The sequence below is a fragment of the Dromaius novaehollandiae genome, chromosome 29, assembly GCF_036370855.1.
Source record: "Dromaius novaehollandiae isolate bDroNov1 chromosome 29, bDroNov1.hap1, whole genome shotgun sequence".
NCBI classification, from domain to species: domain Eukaryota; kingdom Metazoa; phylum Chordata; class Aves; order Casuariiformes; family Dromaiidae; genus Dromaius; species Dromaius novaehollandiae.
The window spans coordinates 2340542-2366620 of record NC_088126.1 but is presented as its reverse complement, the minus strand read 5'-3'; the positions used below and the strand labels follow the sequence as shown (position 1 = coordinate 2366620).

Sequence of the window (26079 nt, the reverse complement as noted above, 5' to 3'; positions counted from 1 at the left end):
CCGCTCGGCCTGGCCGTGACTCAGCCGGGCGCTGCCACAGGCAGGGCTGCTCCTAAGCTCGGCCTTGGACCGGAGCCGGGCGGCTAAGCCCTTCCATGACTTCACCGCCCTCCGCACGCCGCTTCTATGGAACCGGGGGGAAAAGAGCCAAAACAGCACAAAGAGCCAAAAAAAAGGGCCGCGACGTCGGCCCCGGGGTCGGCGTCTCTGCGCCGGGCGCTCGCACGGCAGCGGCAGGTAAAGAAGAGGGTCAAAACACGAGAAGGAGCTGCTTTATTAAATGCGTTAATACACGTTTCTGCGGTTCCCCCTCCGCAACCCGACACATCCAGTTCATCTCAAACAGGCACGAAAAGGAAGGGGAAAAAAGGAATAAGAAAGCCGCGGGTATTTACAGCAGTTTTGCAACAACGGCACCGCAGCTGACGCTCGAGGCGGCTCCGGGACGCGATCGCTTGTTCTGCGGGAGTTAAAAAATAATAAAATTAGGGTTATTCACAGTCTCCGAAGGGGCTTTGCAAGGCGGGACGGGGCCGGGGGGCTGCTAAATCGGGAAGGGGGGTGCGGGGGCCGCGCCGCCGCCTCCGAAAATCGCCATCGCCTCCACCAGCCACACCGTTTCATGCTTTATTTAAAAATACATGTTTATTTCCTGTTTGCTTTTCTCCTTACGAGGTGAAATACAAAAGTTAAAGCAGGGTTAGGGGGTTTAAATCACAGACACGGCCGGGGGGGGGAAAGGGGGGGAGAAAAAACGCCTTCATGTCCAGAAATAAGTTGTCGTTTTTACATATGTACAGTTGCGTCTTCGGTTACCGTCGACGTCGCCTTTAAAGTAACAGCACGGAACAGAATGAAAAAACCTCTCAAACAGAAAAACATGGAGCTTTCGCCGTTAATTCCTTTTTTTACAGTAGGGTTTGGGTTACGGTCAAGTCCTTGGGCTTCTCGAGGCGGCTCGGCGCGGCCCCGCAGCGACACATCCTCGCTTCGACACCGTCGCGCCCGGCAGCAGCAGCAGCAGCAAAGATCGTTCACAGTCGTGGATGGGAGGGAAGCACCGGGCCCGGGGGCACCGGACCCTCCGCGGGGTTTCGGCCCCCCTGGAAAGGGGAGGCCGCGGTGTCGGGCTGGAGGCCGCCGGGAGCCTCGTCCCGCCGCTCCGGGACAAGAGCCAAGGAAACCTTTCGGGTTTCCCGGCCCAGGACCGAGCGCCGGCATCGGGTGCGAAGACGCAGCCGGCACCGGGGACGCCGAGCGCTGCGGCCCGCGGGGACAGGGAGAAGCGGCCGCCCGGGAGCCTCCGCTTGCTCTTTCCCGGGGCTCCGCACGCCTCTCCCGAGCGTTTCGCCGGCAGCCGCGGGGCCGGGCGGGAGCAGCGGATGCGGTCGCGGGCGCCAGGAAACGGCCCGAATGCTGCTGGCGTGAGTCGCGCGCGCGGGTTGCACAACGCGGCAGGAAAGTCCCCGGCCGCCCGCCCGCGGCCCCGCCGGCCGGCACTGACATCTGCTGGAGGCCGCGCCGCCGCCGCTGCCCGCAAAAAGGGTTAAAAACCAGAAAAAAAGGGAAAAAAACCAGCAACGTTTACCCTCGCAACCTTCGCTCGCTCCCTGGCGTACACAGATACACGTCCATATATATTAAATAAACACGGCCCCAGCACACGCGACAAAGAAGTCATCCGCCACGTTCTCAGGTTGTAATCTTTATATAGATATTTACCCTACACCTTTATCAAACATATAATGATGTGTTCTACTAACTAAAAAAAAAAAAAGAGAAATCAAGTAAAATTCCAACTTCATATAAAAGCCCCCAGCGCCCGGCCGCGGAGGGGGAGCCGGGCGGCGTCGCGGCGTCTCCGCATGCAGCTTCTCCCTCTCCTCTTTCAGTCTGCGAGTCTCAAACGATGGAAAGGATGCGATTAAAAAGTGATTAGGTATATACACATATATAAAGTCAACAGTGTTCCCAGGTAAAAACAAACAGGATTTTTGTGGGTTTTTTTTTTTTTTGTTTTTCCCCCCAGTGCGGTGAAGCTCTAGGGCAAAGAGACAAGAAAGAGAAAAGGGCTGCGAGCGGCGCGTTGCCACCGCGGCCGGGCCGCTACCCACCTCCGCGCAGCCGCTCGCCCCGAAGCCGCTTCATTAATTATTCCCTCGTCTTTCGGGGCAGAAAAGCGGGGGGGAGCCGAGGAGCGCGCACGCGCCCGAGCCCGGTTTCCAAAACCAAACAGCAAAGTTCAAGGGTCCTGGGGGGGAACTGTACAGCGTCGGCCGCGGAGAGCAGGGAGTTTTGCCTTTTTTTTGCTTTTTTTGGACAGACGGAAGCGGTGGGAAGCGGCGGAGGACCGGACGCCCTGCCCTGCCCCTCCGCTCTCGGCATCGCCCACGGCGTCGCAGGGAGACCAGCGGTGCGGGTGCCAGTGCCGGCGGTGACTGGTTAATCCAAACAGAAAGGCACAGGAAGGGTTAATATTTCTATCACCAGAGCAAACGCTTGGACCCTTAATTCTTCCTTAATAGTAGCAGAGTTCCTTCCCCACCTTCTTTTTTCTCCTTTTTTTTAGATCTGTCATGGGTTCAGAGGACTCGCGAGGCAAAGCAATTTGGTAATCAGCTAAAACGACATCCCGACATCGCGCGTTCGATCTTTTTTTCCTTTTTTCTCCTTCTTTTAAACTACTACTGGAAGTTTTATTTCAACAGCAATACTCTTCGGAAATTTCTTTTCGTTAAAACATTTTTTTTTTCCCTCTTCCTAGTTCTTACGCCAAGCGGGTGGCTTGGAAGATAAACAACCCGAAAGTACAGAACATTTAATTTAGAAAAAAAACGTTACGGGGGCTGGTTAGGGGGAAAAAAAATAGGAAAAGAACAAAAAAACCCAAGTGAAAGCGCTACTGCACTGCTCTCTAAAACGTCCAAATACCTTCACTCCAGAGACGGGTCTGCTTCAGTACCTGGGGGGGAAGAAGGGGCGTTTTGGCGCGAAGAAGGGCGAGCCCCTGCCGAAGGGCGGCCGGGGCCTCTTGAGGCTGTGAAACGGGTCCCTGTTCACGAAGGGCTCCCGGGGCCGGAAGTCGGGCCGCGGGTTCCTCATCATGACGCCGCCACCGCCGCCACCGCCGCTGCCGCGGCCGCCACCGTCCCTGTGCGCGGGGCCGACGCCGCGCGAGGGCCCCAGCTGCTCCCGGGGCAGGGAGGCGAGGCCGGCGCCGTCGCGGCCGCGGCCCAGGGGCGCGGGGGCCGGGTGCTCCCGCGGCGCCGGGTGCGCGCCGAAATGCTCCTTGACCGTCCCTTGGTGCAGGCCGCCGTGCTCCTTGGCGAAGCCGCCGCCGCCGCCGCCGCCGTGCTCCACGGGCAGGGCCGGGGCCGGGAAGGGCACGGCGCCGTGCTCCCCGGCCGGCGGCGGCTGCGCGGGGAAGGGGACGCCGGGATGCTCCCCGGGGACGGGCGGCGGGGGCGGCGCGGGGAAGGGGACGCCGCCGTGCTCCGCGGCGGGCGGAGGGGGCACGCCGTGCGGCAGCGGCAGCGCGGCCGGCGTCTCTTTCGAGAAGGGGTTAGCGTGATCCACGGGCGGCATGTGCGGGGGAACCGAGTGATCCCTGGGGAAGAGGCCTCCGTGATCCTTGGGCGGAGCGGCCGGGGGCCCGGCGGGCGCGCCGACTTGATCCCTCGGGAAGGGAGTCCCGTGCTCCAGGGGAGGCGGCGCGATGGGAGGCGGGATGCGATGCTCGAAAGCGGGGCTGAAGTTATTGGCTCGGAAATTGTTCACGCTCTCGGGAAACGGCGGCACGTGCTCCTTGTACTGCGCCTGGAAGCCGGCGATGCCCCCGCCGCCGCCCATGCCGGGCAGCTCCGAGGCGCTCGAGGGCCCGTTGTCGAAAGCGCTGCCCGTGTTGCCGATCTCGAACCAGCCCGCTCTGCTCGCCTCTCGCCCGTGCCCTCTGCTCCCCTTCCCGAGGACTCGTATGGACTCCACGGTCTGGATGGGCTCGCCCGGCATGCCCCGGCTGGACGCGTTGTGGTATCCCAGCGTCTCGATCGGGGCTCCCTTCTCCTCGGTGCTGTCGGGCAAGTCCAAGCAGGACGAGGACACCCTGGTTTCTATGCGGTAATGCTCCTCCTGCTGCTGCTCGCCTTTGGGGACCCCGGCCTGGCCGTGGCTGGACAAGCCGACGCCCTCGCCGGAGCCGCCCTTGGAGACCTGGCTGAAGTGCTTCTCCTCGGAGGGCTTCCGGGACGCGTTCTTCAGCATGTTCTTGAACTCCATCGTCGACGTGGCGGAAATGGAAGAGCCTAAGGACTTCTCCACGCTTGACGTGGCCGCTCTGCCCGCGGGGCTGGAGAGGGCGTTTGGAGAAGAGAAAAGCGACCTGTGGGAGAGGGAATGGGGCGAGTCTGGATACTGCTTCTGCGCCAAGCCGGAGTGCACCACGGATTTGGGTAAGTTGTTATGATTGGAGTCTGGTGCGAAAAAGACGTCGTTCTTGCTGGGCGAAGGGGAGCCATCCGAAGTGGAGTCGTTCCCCCTGAGGCCGTAACTCCCGTACATCCCTGGAGACGACGACAGCGGGTCACAGCTCTCGCTCTGATCGAGAATAGACCTCATAGACTGAGGGAAAGACGACTTCACGCTGAACTCCTGCGACCTCTGACTGTAACTAGACAGAACCGGCTGGTACTCCGTAGCTTCGGAGAGTTTACTCGATTTCAAAATAGACTTTGCGGGCTTCTTCTCTAGGTTTAACATGGCAGACGGCGGCGGCCCAGAGTAATCAAAGTCGCGGTAGTCCTCGTCCTCCTGAAAAGACGTGTCCGGATAAAACTTCTCCTGAGAGGAGTCCATTAGAGAGGAGGGTATTTCCATGCTATCCGCAGACTGCTTGTACATGCTGGCTGGAGAATCTCTGCCCAGGCTGAAAGGCCGGTAGGTGTGCACGGAATTAGACAGCTCTTGGGAATAGCCGTCGTCTCTGCTCTGAAGAGGGGATCTGGTGCTACTGGGAGTCGAAGAGCCAGGGCTCATGATTTTGGACAGCAGAGAGATGGTGTCGACGTTACTCGACGTCGGCTTATCCATCATCTCGTCCTGGGTGGGCGTCCCGCTTCGCTCGTCGCGGACCGGCGTTCCATCCACATTGTCCATAGAAGTGCTAGTAGGACCACGCTGAAAGTCAGACGAGTGACTTTCCGTTGCAATGTTGGACCCTAAGCTGCTTAAAATCGGAATATTCAAGTTTAGACCGCTGAAGCCGGGATTTCCCTTCAAGAAATTGTGTATCTTCATTTCCAGGCTCGGAGAGGGAGGTTCCGATTCCAGCTTTGCCTTTGAAATTTCAGAGGATTGACTCATTGAAGTCTCTGTCGGTAGGAGGGAAGAAGGACTGGTAGGATGGGAACTGGAAAAGCCCAGGGAATTTGTCGGTGGCTTAAAACTAGAACTTGAAAGCCCTGGGGTATGTCCGATGGGAGCCTTATTGACTGAAGTTGAAGAAACCTCAGCAGTAGATGAGTTTGGAGAATAACCAAAGCTTTTAGATATAAAGGGCTGAGTATTGGTAGGAAGATTCCTCCCCTTCATGCAAGGGACAGTCGTGTTGGCTGGTGAGGCTGAAGTGCTCTGTGACGCAGTTTCGCTCGACTGAACTGTATTTCCAGCGACGCTCTGAAGCAAGGAGGACAAACCTGGAAAAAAAAAAATGCTGCATTCAGACATTCTGACAAGAGGCAAGACAATTAAAACCACTGTCAAGAGAAAGATTTTTGTATTGGTATTACAGTGTTACTCCTTAAAACTATTTGATGCTTTTAGCCAGCAAAATGACTAGATTTTGCCACATTAATATAAATATTAATTTGCATCTACACAGGTTCAAACTTTTGCCAGAGCCTCAGATTAATCTACAATTAAGAATCACAACATACGCCTGCATTAATTAGGTAACACCCATCCTGGCTTCGTAATCAGGTATAAAAGGCATAAGTTAACCAGGGTCATACGTGCGCGATCACAGCAACAGGAACAGCATCTCTGAAAAGTCTGCTCCAGCCTCTAGAGAAAAGTTTCTCAGAAGCATAAAGACACCACAAAGACCTCACTTGGGCCCCTGCCACGTTCAGCATCCTTCCACGAAATGTCAGGCTTCAACGTACACAGTAAGGAGTAAAGCAGCCTGGTACATTAACACTATTTGCTTATCAAGTGATAAAATTTGAGTCAAAGTGAAGCAAGTAGAAGATATTCCAAGATGGTGTCCTCGTGAGCCAGGGGTCCTGGATAAATGCCCTCAGGTTACCTCAAAAACATCAAGATGTACGGGAAAGTGATAAAAACTGACTGCTCAGTACCCCAAAAATGTAGCACATGAGTTTGTCTCCCTTCATTTTTGCCTTGGGACTGCCCAATAAAATGTTTCAGTACTGACACTGCCGTCAAACACGCAGCTAGCCGTTTGCTCAAAATTCACTCGAGTACCTTGCAACGCTGGTGCAGTCTGTGTCTGGGTTTTGGAGAGAGCAGACAAAATACTTTCCGGAGTTATTTCAACCTTGGAGAGAATATTTGCCAGAGGATTCGAAGGAGCAGACGGAGTCCCCATGACAGGAGTCTTCAAGCCGCCTGTAAGAGTCGTCGGGCTTGTCGGCGTTCCCGGAGACGGTCTTGATGCGGGACTGACACCTAGGATGGAAGTGTACACCGCTCACACACGCTGCTCTGTCAACGTAAGCTTTTTTGGCTCACGTTTTCAACAGGTACAACCGCAGCAGAGCTCCAGTAAGTTTTGAACAAGGAGAGGCTCACGAAGCAAGACAGTCTAGCACATCAGAAAGACTTAGCCAGATCTTTAATAAATCACCCGTGCTTAGTTTGAGACAATTTAGCTTTCAGAGGTTACAAAACTAATAAAACCGCACTATTACTTCTTCGAAACCAAACACCTGTGCAAGTAACTCTTCAGCACTCACCTGTGTTTTTCATAACAGAAGTTAAACTGCTAAGAATGGAGCTGATCTTCGCCAGGTCAACGTTGGCGAGATTCGGCAAAGCAAGCGCTGGCGACGGCGGAACTGGCGCCGTGCTCACCGCCTTCGGAGTCGGAGGAGTCACGGGAGTCTGGGCAGGTGTCGTCACCGTCACAGAAGTTGTACCTATTGCAGCAGTAGACGGCACCGCTTTGGGGACACTTTCAGCCTTCGCAGGTGCCGAGGCTGGAGCAGCCTGTTTCTCCTTCCTCTCTTCCACTGCATCAGAGAGGGAGAGAACAAAACCGGAACTGTCAATCTATCCCTGCCAGATTATTTAGGATTAAGAGGTACAGGATTTTCAACACGATCCTCATTAAGCCCTTTAGGGAAGCACAGACTGATTCCCATTAGCTGTGTAAAAAGCATTTTATGAGCGCTCTGGGAGATGGGAATAACCACGACCAGATCATGACTTCCCTGCTTGGGTCGGAGAACTGGTGTAGGAGAATGAAACCCGAGTGTGACATCCACAGCCCAAACGAGGGTTTTGCACATGCTCTACATCCCAAACGAAGCTAATAAAGGCCATTTTGTTTAGATATAGTACCTACATAACAATGATCCTGTTTCCCTGTTGCGACCACAGAACGTACCAATAATTTTAGACGTATCATCTTCCACATCCGAGAGTTCCATGTCCTCCACATCCCGATTATCCGTCACAGGCTCTGGAGACACCGTCTTGCGGCTTCCAACAACCGGAGACCGTGAGCTATCCTCCTCGCCCATTCCCTGGAAGGGGGACTCGGAGCCCGTTGGAGACGGGGCATCCATGCTTGGAGAAGGGACAGGAGACTCTTCGGGATCGGGAAGCGTTGCTTTCAATTGATCCAGCTTTTTCTTTAGATTGCTCACTCTATTAGCAAATGTTTTATAAGCCTAACAAAGAAAGGACATAATAACTGAGTATCTTCTACAGGAAGATAACATGCCCCAATTATTTCCATAACAAGAGTAGCGCACATCTTTGGAAAAGCACTTCAATTCCCAATTATCTTTGCCCTGCAGTAAGAACTTTGCAGCAAGAACTAAGCTTTTCGGTCTGACTTGCAAAGCAAGGACCACAACAAAAAAAGGTGAGGATGACAGCTTTTTCCAGTGACTTAAGACAATTTTCACAAAAGAACCTTGTCCAACAAACAGGCTACTGGTTTGGCTTTTGTTCCTGGTTTGTTTTGCCTTTTTTTCTTTTTAATAATGCTTTACAGATTGTTTCTCAGTTTGTTAATCCAGATTGCATATCGGTATTATCACAACCTGTGTGGTTTCCAGTTTAGGATTTGATAGGCTGTAATTTTTCTCCCCTTTAAAAATGCAGAGACTACAAAATTGCATGAAAATAAAAGATCAGAACCAAGTTTGACCCGTTAATTTTTATAGCGCCTTGTTTTCTTGCTTGACATCTCATCTCTGTTCTCTTTTTAAACTATTTGTACAACGATCACACAAAATTTCTTCTTCATTTGGGAATATACAGATTAGGTATTTTCTAGACTCCAATATGCTTAGAAAAACAAAGCATAGCCAAACGTCAATCTATGTGAGAGCAGACGTTTCAGAATATCTAAGCTTATGATACAAATCCCAGCCCCCAAAATTTAATAGGCTTTGATTTGGGAGCATATCATTGCCCCACAGCAGTAATGATGTACCCAGCAGATGCTTGTTAAGGAAAAGCACACTTACATTTGCTACCACCTTGACTTCTTTATACTGTGCTTCGTAAAATATACCAGCATTCTCCAGAGCTTCAGTTAGCGAGGGACCATTTTTCACTTGCTTGTCTAAACCATTTACAAATTCTTCCAGCTTTGAACTTGCTTCTTCAAACTCCTTGGAGAACTTCTTTCCTCCTGTTTTGTCTAAAAGGAGATTAACATTATGCAAATGAGCTATCACCAAGCAGAAAAATCAGGTCTCAAAAGTGTCCCCTAAACAGCAACGACTGGAAAATTCGGACAACAGACACCGTACGCTGCACCGTACGCTCCCCGGACTAATTCGTTCATCGACTAGTAGCAACGACCCCCTGCCCTGTGCATGCAAAGCGTAGCCGTGAGCAGCATTCACACACCACTCCGAACAGGCTGCACACTACACAGGGTGTTACACCGATACTACGGCTGGGAAACCATTTCAGGATCTCAGCATTGCAAATTCACACACGTCACCTCTCTCGTGTGTGCGAGAGGTTCTACTGCATGAGAAATAATATATCAAAAAAAAAAAAAGACATTGTAAGAGGCAAAGTTGCTAGCAGTCTATGCTGTTTTCAACTAGTCATTAACGATTAACGATAAATAAATGTAGATCGCTAAAGATACAGAAGTGCAGAATTTTACTCTTTCAATTACCCAGAGAGCACACTTTTATTTTGCAAGGGAAGAAATACCCTAAGTTTTATTTTTAATCATTACCATACTGGCTGGGGAAAACATCTGAGGGTAACCATGACTTTAAATGACAATTTTCAAAGGCTGCAGTCATGGATTATCAAGTATAGTTAGAGCTATTTGCGATTTTGCAATGAAATTTCCTGTTCATCTGGCAATGAAACTCAGCTGATTTACTCCTAATACCTACTACTTGCTATCAGGTTCACAGTTAGCATTCTCAAACTATAACAATTAATGGATTTCTTAAATAACTTAAAATATTACATCTGAAATTACTTAAAGGGTACTGAACACATTAAGAAGTATGCATGTTTTAATGATACACCACAGCATGTTTGAAAAGGTACAAAATTAACAAATCTCGATCGTTTATCCTCTGTTAGAGCTTTGTACCAGGCTAGTTTCTACATACAGGTTCAAATTAACAAAGATTTTCAGGCATCTGTTTGTTTCTTCTTAACTGCATTTTGAAATTTTGGCATTCTCCAGGCAAGTCTGTCTGATTTCTGGTCTCGGGTTCAACAGAACTGAGGAGTTTCTGCAACTGTTGAAACATGTATTTGCGCCTCCTTCAATTATGTCAGTCTATATACAGTACACACTATCTTTACCTTTTAAGCATTTAAGTGTTTCAGTGCTGCATACATCCACTCTCATAGTGGAAAGCTGCTTCTCTTTCAGTTCTATCTGGTCTTCCGAGCGCTTATATAATAGCAATTCATCAATGAGAGACTGTGGCTGAAAAATCAAACAAGAAAAGCATCCTCATCACATTCCACGGAAGAGAATCCCCTGCTTTGCAAAGCTAACATCACAGACCTACTTCAGCGACAAACAGCACACTTTGTTTCAAGAACATTTCTGAATTGAAGCCAATGCAGAAATAAACTACACCAATCTCTGGATTTTTAACCTAAAGCGAAACAGATTAGCTGATTCAAATTTAGACAGGGTCTATAGCTCTAAAGGTCTCCTGGCTTAGCTATGATAGTTGAGAGTGGGGACAGGTCTGGCCCTTTTTTCTTTTTTTTAAATCACTGCCTTTACTAGTAAGCATGCATTTCAATAACACAGGTTATTACCTCGGGGGACCTAATTTAGAAGAACTTTATTGCCACCAATTCTTCAGCCACTGTAAGCTGCATCTTCACTAACGTGATCTGACAATACACCTCAGCTGGCACCAACCGTAACAGCAAACCCTTTTAGGAGTATCGAAAAGTATTTCGTTCTGTTCTCGAGAAGGCAAACTGCTCTCTTGTAACAGGTTATTCCAAACGCAAATCAGTGCTTCCAAAGGGAACCTCCACGCCTCTCAGAATGCTTTTCAGTTGTCGCCTTGTCCGTAACGGTGCACAGAAGGGGTTGCGGCTCTAACAAAACTTGCAACGTAAATGTCTAGCAGCCAGTATACACCAAAGAACAGAAAGACACTGAGTACTAGAGCTTCCAGTCAGGCTTATGCTACTGGTGGACATAGGCTACACAAAAGCTACAGCCCAAGAACAGAGGTTAGTGCAACAGAGTATTTCCACTTGCAAACTTACTCTGAATTCAGCGACAATCTTGGACTTCAGAGCAGCTTTTGGGTTTGTAGATGCTGTTGGAATAAAAAAAAAAAAGTTTTAAAAAAATGAGGAATTAAATATTAATCAAAAGTCACAAAAGGCAGCTCTAATTAAAAAGATTTTAACATCACAGGTTGATTTTCACCACAGGTAAGATTTTAACTCACAGGCTGTTATTCATTACATTTTTCCCTTCACACAGATATCACTCCATGTTCTGGCTTTCCATTAGCTACACAGGACACATTCACACACAGCTAGGTTGTCTGTGATTGAGGTCAAATTCTATTACAGCTTTTTCTTTTTAATGTGCCAAGAAAATTTACTTGCACATACCTTTTCCAGCTCTACTGTTGGGAAGACAAGTCCCTGCAAAGGTTGATCTAACAGCCTTGGCAAGCGACAGCTTATCCCTCTCTAAAAGGAAGGTCATATTCTTTCCTGAATGCCAGCCACAGCGCTGACACACAGCTCGGTTTCTCCTTGGGATGTGGCCTCCCTTTGCTACTTACTAGGCCTAACTGAGCTCCCAACCTTAAAAATTCTCTTATACCTCTATTCTGACGTCTTATTAACAGAGGGGGGGAAAAGTGAACCACAGTATTGTGAGATACTAAATCCATGTGTTTCTGGACAAAACAGGAGAACCATCTGATAAGAAGTGAATGCTAAATCCTTCATCCATGCTGAATATAATACACTTTTGCTCGGTATTTTTGCTTCGCGATGTTAGCCAAGCAATAAGAGCTTCCAAGCCCGTGGCCTCTCTCGTTAACCTTCTGATCTCGGCACGCGTACAGACGGGTGTATGCCACATCTTACATCTAACGTTCCACCATCTTGCTTTAGTGACCATTCAAGGCTTTAGCGTATAATAACTACCACAGGAATAAAGACTGGTATGTTATAAACGCATTTCCAGCTAGACTGCATTTCTGGTAATGTTGGGTTGAAAAGTTCATTATCTGCACTGCCAGTTTCCAGTTTTCCTTTATCCTATCCTCTAGTTTGCTGGTGAAGATGTATTCCTGAGCATGAAGGTAATGTCACCATGCTTTACTGATGCCACTGCATATGGTTCTGTCTGTCTTCTCTCCAGCTTTGAATATCCTAATGCCAGTTTCCAAGAGGTTCCACCAGATCTTTTCTCTACTGTTCAAAACCTCTGCTCTCATAAAAGGTTTTTTTTTTCCTCTCTCTCTCTCTCCATACTTCATTCCTTTAAAAAGTGGTTCTCTAGCAACAACTCCTTGGTGCTTTACATGTTATTCTGTAAGGAGCTTTACAAGCCTGGAAGATGCATGCTGGCTCATATTTTAGTCCAGGTACTTTGCCAGTTTTGGACTAGCCTTTCTTCTCTTCCTCAAGAAGGCAATTTTTATATTAGTTTCAGAGAGTTCACATTGTTTCCTTACTTTGAGATTTCTTCCACGGCTTATTCGGTTGTTTGTTCAGAGTTTCTTTCAGCTGCTTCTGAGATTTGAAAGTGGTACCTGGAAAACATTTCATTTTTTGCAGTCTGGCATTATGGGATTCCTTTAAGAATCTGGTTTTGGTGCCATATGGTTGCATGGTAAAAAGTTAACAGAAATTTGTTTTAAAACACCTAGACCAACTTCCTTAGATGAGCTGCTGAATGCCCAAGAGAACCTAAGTTTACTCAGGAATACAGCAACCTGCGGGATGGTCTTCCATTTTTAAATCAAGTTTCTGTTCGTCTTTACACTACGACAGTTCAAAAAAAAAATCACAGTAATAGAAACAATCTGCTCAATAAGCTTCTGGATAAATGAGTAGCAATCTACGACCAAAGTAAAAAGGCAAAACACAGTGCACCTAAAAATAAAACTACGCTGCTTGGTTCTTTAAGCAGGCTTTTTATTTAGCCATGTTCTATGTTTAGGAAATTAGCATTCAACAGTTGAGTAATGCAAGTCATGAAAATCGCCACAATATCTAATTTACGAGTACCTGAAATACATATTTTTTTCAACTACAGGAGTTAGACATCTCAGAACATATGTATAAACTTTACTAACATGCAATGCTCAACTAAAGCCTTTTCATAAGCCAAAAAACTGGGTCCAAGATACCGTATTTCTCCTGTGATGACTATGAATGTCTCTCAAAACCACCTGTAAGGATTTCCTGAAGCTCCGTTAGCTGTTAATGATGTAACCAGCAAAAGCAGAAACATGAGCTGATTTCCTTCAAATTAAGTATTTGCGTATCGGTTGATTTCTGGCTTTGACTGACTACGCGTGCTTCCAGATTTCTGTTTTTAAGCAGAGCTCTTTTAACGAGTATTCGAGGACGTACAGGTTACTTCATCCTCTAGCTTTCCTTCCAGACTATTTCTTATACGACAAATGTTATTAGTTAAAATACACGACTTATTACTAAAACACAATAGGAAGGAATAAAGCCTCCTTTTTTCTTCACAGCCAATTCTTTACCCCACCATTACAATTGAGACTCCGCTGGAGCTTTAGGGCACTCAAACTCACAGGGAAGAGCCAAGGACACAAGTCCTCTATCAAGGCACAATCATCAGAAGTTCTGGGGTCAAGATAACTTAATTTTCAATTTATTCTCAGCTGGAACAATTTCAGCTCCCATTAAAGGATGCAGAGTTGTCTTTAGAAAGGTACAAGAAATATGACACAAATTCAGTGATGCTCACTCACTATAACACCTTACTACCTTTAAATTTCCGTGCAAATACAGAAAAAACAGATACGCATTTTACTCTGTGATTCCAGAATATTTCCTTTACCCTGATTAAAGGTTAGTAAGGTTATAAGCTAACACATTAGTTTGTACATTAAGATATGCAAAGGGTAAATTACTTACTTAGAGCTTCTTTTAGTGCCAAAATGGTTTCTTCCGGGTACACATTTCTGTCTTCCCAGATTTTAAAGATTCTCTCTATAGATTTAGAAACTGATGGATCCCTGGAAAAAAAAAAAGAACATTTTTTTTGTTGTTTTTCCCCCACACAGTATAATTTCTCATGATTCCAGAATGGATAACAATGCAAATAACTCTGTGCTTAAAATGTTAATAGACCTTAAAAGACCTTTAAGGCTGGGAAGTTATCTGTCCAGAGGAAGCCTTCAATTCTACTGCAAGGACTGCTACCAAAATCAAGGCAGCAGCCCGTTCGGCTGCAGTTACACACATGCACACGCAACCACACGCCAGTGTCATAACAAATCAGGGCCACAGGCACGCCCTTCGGGGTAAAATTAGAAGGTATGAGAGTGGTAGTAACAGCAATAGGATTTCTTTGAAGCCTTTCTTTATGGGAAAAATAACTGTTACTCTTCCAAAGCAGCTGTCTGTATCGATGCCCTGGAACAAAAGTGATTATTCCAGGGGAAAAAAGAAAAGTTACTCTGTTCACAGAGAAGACTAATTACTTCAGACAAGAATGACTGTATAATAGATTATCAATGGTGTTGAGCTTCCCTTAAGATGACAAGCTCTCCCATTATTCTTGAATCACACACGTCTTCTGTGCCTACCACCTTTGGAAATTATGCAGCGCCCTCCGTAAGAACCTTTGAAGCAAGGGGAAAAAAAAGAAAGCTTGATTTTCAAAATAAAGAGCATAACTTGCCTAGGTATTTTTTTCAAGGAAAAAAACAACAAATAAAACATCTATAAACAAGCACTCTCAATGTATACTTTCCCTAGACACCTGAGTCAACATAAAGGTGGCAGGCTGAATAAACAGCTCTTCAGACAGCAGAGGAAAAAAGTGAGTAACCGGAACTAGTCGCTGCTCTGCTAATCCCTGAAAGAAAGAGCTCTCTCTGCAAAGTAACCTTAATTAGAGTTTGTACATATAGGTGTTAGCATTAAAACGATAAAACCCCCAAGGGCGGCATACGAGCCCGAGCCCCGCTAAGAATCAGAAGCAACTACCCTAGAGGATGCAAAACTCTCTAATTGGAAATACGAGCTACTACTGCCGTTCCCTACGGAAACCGCGTGGCAGTTAGCACCGCTGTGTCTCAAAGCTCGGTGTAAACGGGTTGTATCCTACCCTCAGACGTTCAGATGCTCTGTCATACGAACCACGTTCACATACAAACACCTGAAGATCAAAGCAGCAAGCTCATAAAAGATTTACCCATGTAATCTTACTTTCCTCCATACCAAAATTTGGAAGAGGAGTGGACTCTGTAAGCATCAAAACTTGCCCTGGATATCACAGGAACCAATACATGCAATTCTTCTAGTAGTTTTTCCTTCTCTTTTCCTTTGGTAGCTAATACTCCTGGAAATTTTTCTCCCTCCTCATTATTGCTGGTATCTATTAATAGTGTTTCAACTTTCTCTTCTGGCAAGCTACATTTAGCTATAAGATAATGAGCAGTCAAACTTGAACCTTTTCCCCACATCATGCTATGTTTAACCATCTGCCACTTGAAATTTCAACTCTGTTCCAAAGAGATCCAAAACAGCAATAGGACATTACTATTATTACTTCGGATTTCTGCCGTGTCTCACCCCCTAAGAGCCACCCGGCCAGGAGAAGACTCACCGACCAAAGCACAGGCCAGCAAGGGACCCTACTGTGTGCAGCACAGCAGCATGATTTTAAGTTTTACTCAAATGAAGCCTCTCACCCCCGCATTAAAAGCCAAGTGTATACCCACTCTAAAATACTCCTTGCAGGAAACCTCAAATTGACACAGCTGTTAGCATCTCCAAACCAGCGTTTTACGTCAGTCAGTAAACATTTTAATGCATCAAATGGCCATGTGAAGCAAGACAGTTCTTTATAAACACGAGTACACACATGTGTATGAATTAACACATTTAAAACTAGACTATATATTTAAAATAGAGTTAATGAACACAATAGAAAAAACACCTTGAAATTTCCCTAATATTTCTAGAAAATTTGAGGTGTAAGAGCAATGGAGTGTAAATTCACATTTTTTGAGGCATTAAACCTTCAAAGGCAGTTACTTACTTCACTAACGAAGCTGCTTCGGGAAGCACTTCTGCAAACGTATCACGAAATACAATTGCATTTTTTCTCTTGCAGTTCTGTATGACATCATTGGCCAAGTAAAAAAGATTCAATCGATGAGGAAAGGCAGCTGGAGACAAAAAGAAAATTCAGATTCATCATAAAGTAAAAGAAGTAACGTCAGCAGCATTTCTAGCATGTTTTTAAGTGCCTGCTTGATCCCCTCCCCAGCATTTTTGAGAACGGCGCATCCAATGACAAGACCAAGGGTAAAAACTGGGAAGTAGAAAGGAAGAACGGCAAATCCCATGCGCTCGCTTGCCACAGGCTTGCCCAGAACTGCACTGCGCTCGCTTTGCCTCTCTGCGTTCATATCCACAGTGACAAACGTGATACCAACAGTTACCTCTGCCTATGCTGTGCAACTTCAATTTATAAATCATTTCCAGATCGTCTCAAAAAGTAAATGTTGTTCCTAGCAACATCAAGCCTCTACTCCGGCTCGGGCATAGAAAACACAGAGCAAGGAGTCATTGACCCTGTGCTGTTCTACGATATCTGCGCCACAAAAGGAGCTGCAAAACCAGAAAGATCAGTCCCATCAGCCGATGATAAGAGGTCAAACACAACACGGCACAACCTTCTGCACAGAGAGGAAAAATTAAACATTTGCTCCAGAGTATAGATCCAATATACGGGCTTTGAAGCTCCTGAGCGCGCACTGACCTTGCGTTGTTTGGCCATCAACTCCGTCTAATTTCTCTATTTAATAATTTAGAGACCATTTATTCGTATTTGCTAAGAATAATCAAGTATAAATTCCCATTTCTTCACTGTAATGGTTTAAAACGGTCTCTAAGGTTTGCAGCTTTATCATCGGGGAAGTCTAACCAGCCACATAACATCTGGAACTGCCTGGCCAACATGTATTATACAGAACAGGAATGACATTTTTCGTTTTAGCTTAAACGGCTCCTAAAGAAACCAATTAACCCGTGAAAAGTGCTACCGTTAGAACCGCCACACAGATCACCGTGCCTCGACGCCATCACCTCTCCCGTCCCCAGCAGTGTGCGACCGCTGCGAGGGGCCGCTTTGTCTTCGGTACCGCGACATCCACCGCATCCACCCAATACGCCGGCGAGCCCTTCGCCGTGCGAGGCTGCCACGAACGCAGAGCCGAACCGCAGGGACCACGCTCGGTAACGTCAGGGTTAGCCGTATTTCGGTAATTTTAATGCACCTGCTTGTTAGCCGAACGCCTGAACAGAACTGAAGCTCTTCAGCAGCACCATCGCTCAACATGCTGCGCGTTCTTCAAAAAAGCTGCTCGAACGGCTGTTTCTGAATCGGTTCAACGCAAGTGAGACGGGAGCTTTTGTGCAGCGCACAAAGGACCTCGGAGCCCAGTCTGTTCACCCCAGATACTCATTTCTGCAAAAGGCCGCCCCTATTCTGGCTGTTCTGGCAAGAATCTCAGCACCCAGATTTCCTGCCTTTAGGTACCCGGGCAGCAACGCCGCAGTACAGCTGTCTCACCCCAAACACCCAAAACCAAATTCATCTTTGTCTTGCTTACGTTCAGCTCCAAATTCAACTCTTTCATCAAACCTTTTCTTAAATCACCCAATAACAATGTCCATAGCAAAGTAATCCAACCCTTACGCTAACTAACTTCTTCACTTAATTTAACCACGCAACGTGAGGATCTGAATATAGGAAGGGCGACAAGTTACCGTTCTGTTTCACGTTCCCACGAGCTCTATCAGACTTGACTTTCTCCGTGCGTTATACCCCCTTCCAGCTGCACCGTAGCTGCATTATTAATCAGAGGTTTTTGTCTGCAAATTCCTATGGCTCTTTACAATCCCGAAGAATCTGCGATCGAGTCGGTCCGACGCTTTGCTGAAGTCACTGAATCGCACATATACTGCTTTGCCCATCGCGCTGGGTATTTCTGGCAGGAGCCCCAGGCTCGCAATGGCGCTTATCGTGCCCTTTGCGCTTACAAATCACGGTGTCTTTGCCGAGCTCCTGGTCAACCTTCCCTTGTTTTCAGGCGTGAACACCTCCGAGCGTGCACAAGGCACGGGGACCGCTGTACGTCACTCACAACGCCCAGCAGTGCTGTTTGGGGACCGGAACACCACCACGCTCCTGCGCACCGCTTTCCTTCGTTCTTCGTAATTCCTATCCATCTTCATCTTTCGGCTGTTCCGATTTTGCCCAAGGCGCTTTGTAACCAGCCTAATCTCTTCCTCTCGATTCTTCAAACCTTCAGGTTTCCATCTTGAAAGTCTTGTAATACCAAGGAGGCTGGTACACACATTTAACCTAATTCCTGCATTTACAATTTATCACCAAAAAACCCAAATCCACAACACAAAATAAAAAACCCGCAGCAACAATTCAATCTCTGCGTATACCTGCTGGCCCTTTCCAGGAGCTCTGCGCTTTCCTTCTGCCCAAAGCCAACCAGAAAGAAAGCCCCAATTTTCACAAAACTCACTCATGTCGTAGATTACACCTAAGGAAAAATCTCATGCAAACACTACATGATTATTTTGTGGCCAACAAAAATAAACTCTCACACTTTTATTAAAAACTAATTATTTAACATGCTTTTGTTTTTTAAGGTTTCTTGCTGACAAACAGCAGAGGGTCGGGGCCACCCACCACGTTTCTTTCAAGGGGTGTTTTTGTTTCTGGCACCCACATCAGCAGAAAAGGATGGACGTAGCCACAGAAGTGCAGGATTAGTGCATTTGTGGTGTATTGAACGCTGTTACCCCCAAAGCCTCATCATAACGCAGGCAAGTGCCACTGCTGAACGGCACGGTAGGCTCGCGGCGTGGAAAACCTGCCCGTGTCGAACCAGGCACAAACTGCCACTGCCTCCCGGGACCCCTCTCCACGCACGGCTTCCACCGAGGATTGCAATACGCTTTTTCGGTGAAAGGGCCCTGATCACAAGGAGAAAACGGCGCTAAGCAAGCGAGCCCAGCTCCACCAGCCCCTATGCTCCTGCGTACGCGTTATGAGGCACCGAGACACCCACCTAGTGCAGGAGGCCTGGCATTAGGGGGGAAAACTGCACGCGGTGAGCTCACGTTAGAAGTTCATGCCACAGACACTGACCATACGAACTACACACTGCACTATACTGACATACCAAGAGCAAACAAGCTTTTAGCAAGACATTTGTTCAGAAAAAACATGTCATACCTGCCTCCTAATGAAGGCAATGTCTTCCCGCTGTTGTTCCAGGAAAGCAAAGCCGAGGATAAACTTAGGGGCTTAGCCAGGTCGCGCACCTTTCAAAGCCGCTCCGCGCAGAAGCCTCGAAGCCAGCGGCCTCCGCGGAAAACCTCTGAAAGCCCTTGCAGGGAGCACCGACTCTTTTAATCTCAGCACCCGAACATCACTACAGACTGGCAGTCGCATATTCCAGCCTTAAAGACTACAGCGTCCGCAGCAGAGCCGGCGACGCGCAGAGCGGAAAGGGCAGGCCCACAGGACAGCAGCCCAGCGACGTTTAGGCTGCTGCTTCCCCAAAGCAGGCCGGCAGCAGCGAAACGCAGCCCGTCTCCCTGCTGTCCCTGCCACGAAGGCCACGGAGCACTGCGGCAGAAGGTGCGAGGCCCGAGTCAGGGCTGTTCTATAGCTGCTGCAACCCTAATTACCAGGGAAGTCTTCATTCGAACCGGGCATTTCTTCCTCAAGCATTTCCTAGCTATGACTGCTGCAGGTATTCCTCTTCGTTCGCCCGAGGCTGGGTATTTGCTTCAGTATTACTATTGCAGCCGAGATGCTCAAGAAGTTTAAACTCAAATGTTTCATTATAAACTTTAACAGTAACAAACACGACAGATCTAAAGTTTGTTAACAGAAGCAATTATTTATTACCTCGTCTCAGAGGCACTTACAAAGCAGATCGGGTTTTGTTTTTCAGAAATGCTCAGACGGGGTTGAACTAAGAGAAAAGCAGAGTCAGGGCGCTCTGTCGGCTACGCCATACCGCCTTCTCCGACACCCTTGGGTTCGTCCCTTTTTCTGGAAATCTGGAGATCTAACCTCAGAGCCGCATCGGCGCTCAGCTGATTTCTGAACAGAAACCGTAATAAAGCAATGGAAGTGATTCAGAGCAAGCGCTGCAAAAAAATTCAGCTTTAATAATATATCAGTCATTCCATCAGAAAAAGGTTTCCTACGATTTAATTAAAACCGTGTACTCCGTTGCTAATTGGTCACTGAGTAACTTGTTATTTCAGTTACATTATTCACTATCAGATCTAATTTCAGATCTTATTACCTAACGCAAAATAGATCTTGAAGATACTATGAGTTGTTTAAATCAAAAGTTTATACACACGGCCTTCAAATGAAGCAGAAAGCACCTCAGAACCAACTTCAAGATACCTGCGAGCACGCCGGACGTGTCAAACGCACCGCGCAACGCTAACACCTCGCGTCTCAACTCCCCAACGGTTGCTACAACGCTGAACTCTGACCGGAGCCGAGGTGGAATTAACGCCCGCCGCAACCCAGAGCTTATGTTTTTAATGGCAAATTACACAACAGGAAAAAATCCACGCTAAAATGAACGTAGAGCAACATGCTGTATAACAGTTATAACCGCTAGTTACGAGAACGCGGCATTAAAAGAGAAAACGAAATGCCTTTGGCACCCAAGACACATTATACAATTGAGCTGCAATTGCATTATGCAATTGGCCGTGTCTGAAGGCGACGCACATGCTGCATAAATCAATGGATCAACGGCTCCTTAATTACCCTATTAGACCGCTTCGACTTAACCGGAGAGGAAACATATACAAGAGCAGGAAGTTATATTGCTGCTCATACCCCCCTTTTGTCAGGTGGGTGGGATTTTTTTTCCATTTTATTTTGTTTAGCTACACCTCCACAATTTCAGAACAGTTATGTTACCTGCTTGGACCAACACATCTCGAGGAGGTAAACGTAGCTTGCTACGTGCTTAAATTTAACCTGTATTTAAAAGTTATTTGAGCGAACGCAGCAAAGAGATGATCCTCCTGCGAGAAAGCACTTTATAATATTGGTTCCTAATAGTAACTTTTCAGAGGTGGAGTTATTACAACATTATGTCTGACCGCTAAGAAAACATTTATTTCATAAAACTCTTGGCCTTCACGTAGATAAATGACCGGAGTCGTTAAAAGTCACACGTTTAGAACAAACCTTGAACTGTGAAAATCGAATGCCCATGCCAATGGCAACATGTGGAAATGCTGGTGCTAATTTCTTCGAAAGCACCAAATTCTTTGTTCCAGTAGCTACATACCTCTAACACGGAACCGGCCAGGTTTGCATCAGCTAAAGCAAGTGCATAGGAGTGAAGCGAAGAAAAAAATCCATGAAGATGCAGTAAAATGCACTGGCACAAGGGAAAATACCCACAGCAAAATGAAAGAAATTTCACCTCAAGCGCCCGCGGAGGAAGACGGACCTGACCGATTCGTGCGGGCGAGGGAGCTGCAAGACTGCAAGCGTTTGACCAAATTCCTGCCTGAGCCCAGCGTGTGACCCGAGGCAGGAAAATCAATTATCTTCTGTCTCAAAGGCCAGCACAAAGGCTATTCTCATTTATGGAAGAATAAAAAGGCCAATTTTTTTCTCCACACACTTGACTTATTTTTTTTTAAATGCAAAACCTCCTGCAATACCCCCCTCAGTGTAACGCCAGCATAATTTCAGTAGATAATTTCAGTGCACGTGGAAACTGCCCTACTTAACTTCCTCACACTTCTTCGTTTAATGGAGATGCATATCTAACGGATATAAACACACTTCTCCCAGCAATTAAACACACACACTTTCATCTTAATCTCATACAAACTCGGTGAAAAGCTCTGTGATACAGAGTCCTTCTTATCTTATTAAATCTATCCTTTGCGAGAAGCGCTCTGAAAATGGCAGCTGCTACATAGTCTTAGAGTCTCTGGAGTTAAAACCATTTAAAAGCTGAAGAAAACAAAAGCAAGCTATACTTATATACTTATTATACTTATTAATATACTTATTATTACTACTGAACTGGGCACGAGCTCTTGCCCTAGGCTAAGACCGGACTAACTGCTAATGGGAAATGCAAAGCGACTGTAAGGTCTTCGGGGCAGAGAATAAAGTGCACTGCGAGACGAAAAGGCAGGGAGAAAAATCACATAAACAGGAAATAACAACACAAACAGGGGTCGTGGCACACCGGCATCACAGCTGCCGTCAAGGTTTCTTTCCAGACACCCCAGATAAAGAGTTTGAGGAGGAACTTGAAAGAAAATGGGGCGGTTGGCAGGTGCTGATGAGAAACCCTCCAGAGTGTGAGGGCACAAAGAAATCCTTGGAAGTGCTCATACGAAACCGTAGGAAATAAAAGGTGCAGCCCGGTACAACGTGATCAAAGGCAGGAGTCAACGCTTCAGCAGCGAACAAGAGCCGACAGCACAGAAATAGAGCATCAAGGGCCCTGAGCGTGAAAACAGCTATATTACGTTCGATGAACTTGAGAAGGAGGGAAGAACTAATGGAGGGATACAAGAGAGAAGGAAGGGCAATGGCAAAGCAACGTGCTGGAGAAACGACTTGTGGAAGCTACCCTGCACGGACACAGCAGAAACACACGTCGGGACCAGAAAGACAAACGTCGCAGTCATGGAGGAACGGCAAGAGTGCGGGGGAGAATTTCAGCTCTTCCAAGGAGCAGGACAGCAGCTCCGTAGAAGATAAATACGTGAGATTTAGGCACAGAGCTAAGAGCGAGGTTCAAGTCCGAGATGAGGACCATGCCTGCAGTTACGGACGCTTTAGTCACAGTGAGCCTGACCTAGAGCAAGACGTTCACAAAGATGCTCCAAAGAAGGGCTGAAATTCCAGCTATGGCAAGAGCCACCAAGTCTGGAGGCAAAGCAGCCCTGCAAGTCCTTACTACGGAGATGGGAGCTGAATTTTTTATTTATTACTCAAGGATTGCAAGAGAAAAGAGGACCAAGGACAGAGTCCTGTGGAGCCCCTGAGGAACGGCGCAGCTTGGAGAAGCTCACTTGGACGAAAAGGGAACGGGATTTCCAGGAGAAGAGCGCGAGGACAGCAGTAAAGGACGGACTGACTACGAGCGGGTCACTACAGCCCACAAAGAGCTATTTCTTGGAAACAAATACTCTGGTTCTTACATTATTCTCTTAGATACAATCACTCACTGCACTGACATGGTAAAAAAATCAAAATTTTATTGAATTTTATGTGATTTTTCCTCTAATCAGAGCAACAGAAGAAAACTAACGCTCTGGTGACTTGTAATAGACATCCGAGCTCAACGGTATCTTGGAATAAAGTTTAATTGCACCCTTTAACGCTGACATTTGAAACAGGCTGTTTAATGTTGGTTACCAAGCGTTATCAAAACAGAAGAGCCGGGAGCACAGAAAAGGCTTAGCTTTATAGTTGTCCCCTTCCATTTGGGCTGCCCACAGCAAATCTCTCTCACAATCTGGGTCTTTTTCCGCGTTCAGCGTCAAAACCTCAGCTTCTAACGCCACCTCCCCCAAAATAAGTTATGTTTTGCTAAGATGCAAACAGGTCACTGAGCTGAAGCAGCGACGACGACTCGCAGTGTCTCATCTCCAGATAAATCCCAGGAATCCAAATCCATGACCACAACCGATGAGGATCTACGGTCATAACACTTACAGACGAGGAGATAACTCCCTGGATAACGCGGTATCAGGCCGGCCCCTACCTGACGCTCCAGGTCTGCTTTATTCCCGCTGAGGGCCTCATACATTGCAAGTCAAGGGGGAAAGAGGGCTCTCAGCACTGCGCAGGCCTGCCTCTATACGTAAAACAAACTGTCCCAAACTTTACAAAAGATTCAGTACAAACTGGAATGACACTTCGGAATATTATCTTTGCCTTACGACAAAGCTTACTTTAGCTCCAACAATGGCACGCAAAGCCCTCATACATCAGCATGACAGTAAAGATAATTCGGCCTTATTGAGACTTGTGAAAACATTAACTTTCCCACTCTCAGGTCACCGCCGCGTCTGCTGCTAAAGTTCACCCAATCCGAGCTTTAGCATCCAATACTTTTCCTCCTGTTTGTGCCTAAAACACACTTTTTCCTGCGGAACAGGACAGTGATGCTCCCTGATCCCAAATCAGAGCTGATATCATGCTTAAGACATCTTTTCCCCCCACTTCTCAAAGTAACGTACTAAAATAACTCAGGCAAGTGCTTGGGAGGCTGAGGGTGCTTCCATTCAGGTGCAACAACGTCAGACAGTTTTTTTAAGCATTAAAAGACGATGCTAAGCAGAAAACCTGCCCAGAAGCTGTGTGATGCCAAAAGACTTCCGTGTAATCACGCCCCAGAGAACCTCAGGCTTCAATTCACTGCCTAAAGGTGAGGTTCGAAACCCCGGCACAGACAGGTAACTGCACCCCCTTCTTCCCACAGCACCCCACAAATTCCCTGCCGAGTTTCACAGCCAGCCCTGGACTTTGGCAAACCGCAAGACAATGCTCGTGACCGTAAACGTTACATATTTCCACCTGTTTCAAACCGTACCCTTCTTTCTGACAACCTGCCGCACAAATCACCCAAACAAAACAGCCGGCGCTGAAAAGCAGAAGCAGGACGGCATGGCACCCGTCAAAACACAAGGACGCAGGAAATTTGCTCCAACTCCACGTTTCCAAGAATATTCTGAGAACAGAAAGCAAGCTCTTCACGTGGGGAAATACCCCTTCTTCGAGACGCAGGCAGCGTGCAAGAGGTTAGATAGGATGCGTTTCTGTATTTCTGATTATACCGCTCACTCGTACCACCACCGTGAATCAAGGAAAAGGAATCGGACGGGAAGAAACGGGTTTTTTTCTTTTACGCCAAAACTGGGAATTCCTCCACCAAACTTCTCCACGCAATCCAGACCCAAACACCTTTTGCTGGTGCACGTAACACGGGCAAAACCCCCCCGACCGCCCTGCAGCGGCTGCCCAAAGGGCGATGCTGGCGAGCGCGCAGCCCCGCACCGCACAGGTTGCACGGCCCGCGTCAACACGGGGCAAAACACAGGGGTTTTGGGGGTTTTTTAGGGGGTTTTGCAAAGCAGCCGTGGGCACAAAGGGGGCCCCCCGAGGGGGCCGGGGACGCGCAGGGGGAGCCCGCGGGTGCAGGAGGCCGGACCCCCCCTCCCCGCTCCCCAAGCCCGTGAGGGGGGGAAGCAGCGTGAGGGGAAGGAGGGGGCCGCGCCGCCCCCCCCCCCCCGGGGCCCGGGCCCGCACTCACAGCGCCGCAGCCACTTCATCCAGTGGTAGACGATGGTGCTGTGGTGCCGCTTGTTCTCCAGGCACCACGACGACAGCCCCTGGATGGACTCCATGGTGTTGGTGACCGCCTGGAACTTCCTGTCGAGCGAGGCCTCCAGGGCGCCCGCCGAGGACGACGACGCCGCCGACGAGGAGGCCTTGCCGCTGCCGCCGCCGCCGGCCGCCATCTTCCTGCCCTGCTCGCCCAGGCGGCGCCGCGGGAGCGCGGACGGCGCCCTCCCCCCCCCCCCGCCCCCTCCACCCGAGGCGGGGGGGCGCGGGCACGCGGCGGCGGGGGCGCGCGGGGGGAACGCGCGGCCCCCCCCCTCCTCCCGGTGCGCGCGCGCGCAGCCGCCGGGGTGAGGCAGCGGGAGCGCGCCCGCCCCCCCTCCTCCTCCCCTCCTCTTCTCCCCCCTCCCGCCGCCGGGAGGGCTTCAAGCGGCCGCGGGCAGCCTCGTCCCGCCCGCCCGGGCTGCGCCAACGGCCGGTTACCCGCCGGCCCTCCCGGCGCGCAGAGCCCGCCCCCCCGCCGCCATTTTGTACGAGGCTCCCTCACAACAGCCCCAGGGGCGGCACCGCGCACGCGCCGCCGGCGCCGCCCCCTCCCCCCGCCCCGCGCAGCGCACGCGCGCCCCGCGCTCCGGAGCATGCGCCGACCCGCCTTGTGGCCAGCGCGCAGGCGCGGCGCCCCCGCCACGGGGCGCTCTGCGCATGCGCCCTCCCCCCTCCCACCCGCGCGGCGCAGCCCG

General features: G+C 48.5%; 1 protein-coding gene across 1 annotated transcript; it reads right to left on the bottom strand.

Annotated features, from left to right (window-relative positions):
• Positions 1-256: 256 nt before the first annotated feature.
• On the bottom strand, positions 257-25676 carry RPRD2 (regulation of nuclear pre-mRNA domain containing 2). The gene is made up of 11 exons (XM_026120476.2): positions 25311-25676; positions 15983-16112; positions 13849-13949; positions 12411-12488; positions 10975-11027; positions 10039-10165; positions 8718-8893; positions 7625-7910; positions 6972-7247; positions 6481-6684; positions 257-5690 (listed from the first exon to the last, which is right to left on the bottom strand). The coding sequence occupies exons 1-11, from the start codon at positions 25516-25518 to the stop codon at positions 2956-2958; spliced, it is 4374 nt and encodes a 1457-aa protein (XP_025976261.2). The 5' UTR covers positions 25519-25676; the 3' UTR covers positions 257-2955.
• Positions 25677-26079: the final 403 nt, after the last annotated feature.

What these genes read in the sequence shown, in the direction of transcription:
- RPRD2 (XM_026120476.2), bottom strand. Translation starts at nt 25,518, where the DNA reads ATGGCGGCCGGCGGCGGCGGCAGCGGCAAGGCCTCCTCGTCGGCGGCG. An exon ending in AAGTCAAGGTGGTAGCAAAT is followed by an intron (nt 7,911 to 8,717) that starts GTAAGTGTGCTT and finishes TTTCTTTGTTAG; the next exon opens with GCTTATAAAACATTTGCTAA. An exon ending in GACTGCACCAGCGTTGCAAG is followed by an intron (nt 5,691 to 6,480) that starts GTACTCGAGTGA and finishes TTTTTTTTCCAG; the next exon opens with GTTTGTCCTCCTTGCTTCAG.